General features: G+C 52.2%; 1 protein-coding gene across 1 annotated transcript; it reads left to right on the top strand.

Annotated features, from left to right (window-relative positions):
* Window positions 1–215: 215 nt before the first annotated feature.
* APCS (amyloid P component, serum) lies at window positions 216–1,324 on the top strand. The gene is made up of 2 exons (XM_059146733.1): window positions 216–393; window positions 506–1,324. Exons 1-2 carry the CDS (start codon window positions 330–332, stop codon window positions 1,114–1,116), a joined length of 675 nt encoding a protein of 224 aa, XP_059002716.1. The 5' UTR covers window positions 216–329; the 3' UTR covers window positions 1,117–1,324.
* The last annotated feature ends 248 nt before the right edge of the window (window positions 1,325–1,572 follow it).

The following is a 1,572-nucleotide window of genomic DNA, read 5'->3' as shown; positions in this document are numbered from 1 at the left end:
GCTCCACCTCTGCTCTCCCAGCCCAGAACCAGGTCACAGGGGTGGCATCCTAGCAGTCCCTTGTAGCTAATAAGTAACCCCCAGGAGTTTCCTGGCCAGGCCCGGCCCTCTTCTACTCAGCAGCTCTGACCCTGGGCACTTGAGCAGGCTGGCAAATGCCTCACATATCCCTGGTGCTCTCCAGCCCCCATCCTCCCCCACAGCTGCATATAAACCCTGCGGAGCCTGAGGTCTAAGAGCGTGAGCCTCGGAAGCTGGGGGACAACCACGGTGCTCTCTGTGCCCTCACCCCAGTCCCTCCACTGCTAACACAGCCCCAGGCCAAGAGCATGGACAAGCTGCTGCTTCTGGTCTCTGCCCTTGCCAGTCTCCTGGGGGCCTTTGCTCACACAGGTAGGGTGGTCATGGGATGGTCAAGGAGCACAAGATGAGAAGGGGGTTTGGGTAAGTTATTTTTCTCCCTGCGTGTAGGGTAAAGGTCCTTTTTCTCTACTTCCACCCCCAGACCTCAGTGGGAAGGTATTTGTGTTCCCTCAAGAATCTTCTACTGACCATGTGACCTTGACTCCAAAGCTGGAGAAGCCTCTGAAGAGCTTTACCTTGTGTTTCCGAGCCTACAGCGACCTGAGCCGTCCCCACAGCCTCTTCTCCTACAATGCCCAGGGCAAGGACAATGAGATCCTTGTCTTCAAGGAAAGAGCTGGGGAGTACTCCCTGCACATTGGAAAAACCAAAGTCACCTTCAAAGTTGCTGAGGTGTTCCCTAGCCCCACACACATCTGTGTTACCTGGGAGTCTTCCACGGGCATTGCTGAATTTTGGGTCAATGGGAAGCCACTGGTGAAGAAGGGCCTGAAGAAGGGTTACTCAGTGGCAACTCAGCCCAAGATCGTCCTGGGGCAGGAGCAGGATTCATATGGAGGGGCGTTTGATGTGAACCAGTCCTTCGTGGGGGAGATCGGGGACTTGTACATGTGGGACTCTGTGCTGTCCGCACAACAGATCCTCTCTGTGCGGCATGGCTCCTACCTCCTTGATCCCAACGTGCTGGACTGGAGTGCTCTGGACTATGAGAGTCGAGGCTACGTGGTCATCAAGCCCCTGGTCTGGGACTGAAGTCTTCAGTCCACAGGAGCCCCTGAAAGCGAAATGACCGATGTGTGAGGAACCCGCTCAAGACAACGCCATGAGAGATCCCATATCCAGAGCGCTTTTGCCTTTGAATTTCCTGTCTCTGTGTCGCTGAGTAGGAAAGTGTGTTGTGTCATCCCACCTGAATTTGTTTAGTATGCATGGTCTTAAGCATTCTGCTTTGATCCACTTACTTGGAAATCAATGGGTTTTGTTTGTGTTTGGTTTTTGTTTTTTTAATCATCCAGAACAACCGGGTTGTAAAGTGGGAGAGGAGGGGAACCCATAACTAGGAAGATACATCGCAAAGCCAGAGCCCTCTGAGTAGGGCAGTGGCAATCCCGACAAGCTACTACTTCGTATTAATTCCAAATGTGTGTAAAATTTCAAAACGAATCCTATTTGGTTTTCCAGCTAAAAATAAAAAAGAGGGTTGAGGTT

Source organism: Mustela lutreola, chromosome 14 (genome assembly GCF_030435805.1).
Source record: "Mustela lutreola isolate mMusLut2 chromosome 14, mMusLut2.pri, whole genome shotgun sequence".
Lineage (NCBI taxonomy): Eukaryota > Metazoa > Chordata > Mammalia > Carnivora > Mustelidae > Mustela > Mustela lutreola.
The sequence above is the reverse complement of the archived record's forward strand: the minus strand, read 5'-3'. Positions and strand labels throughout refer to the sequence as shown.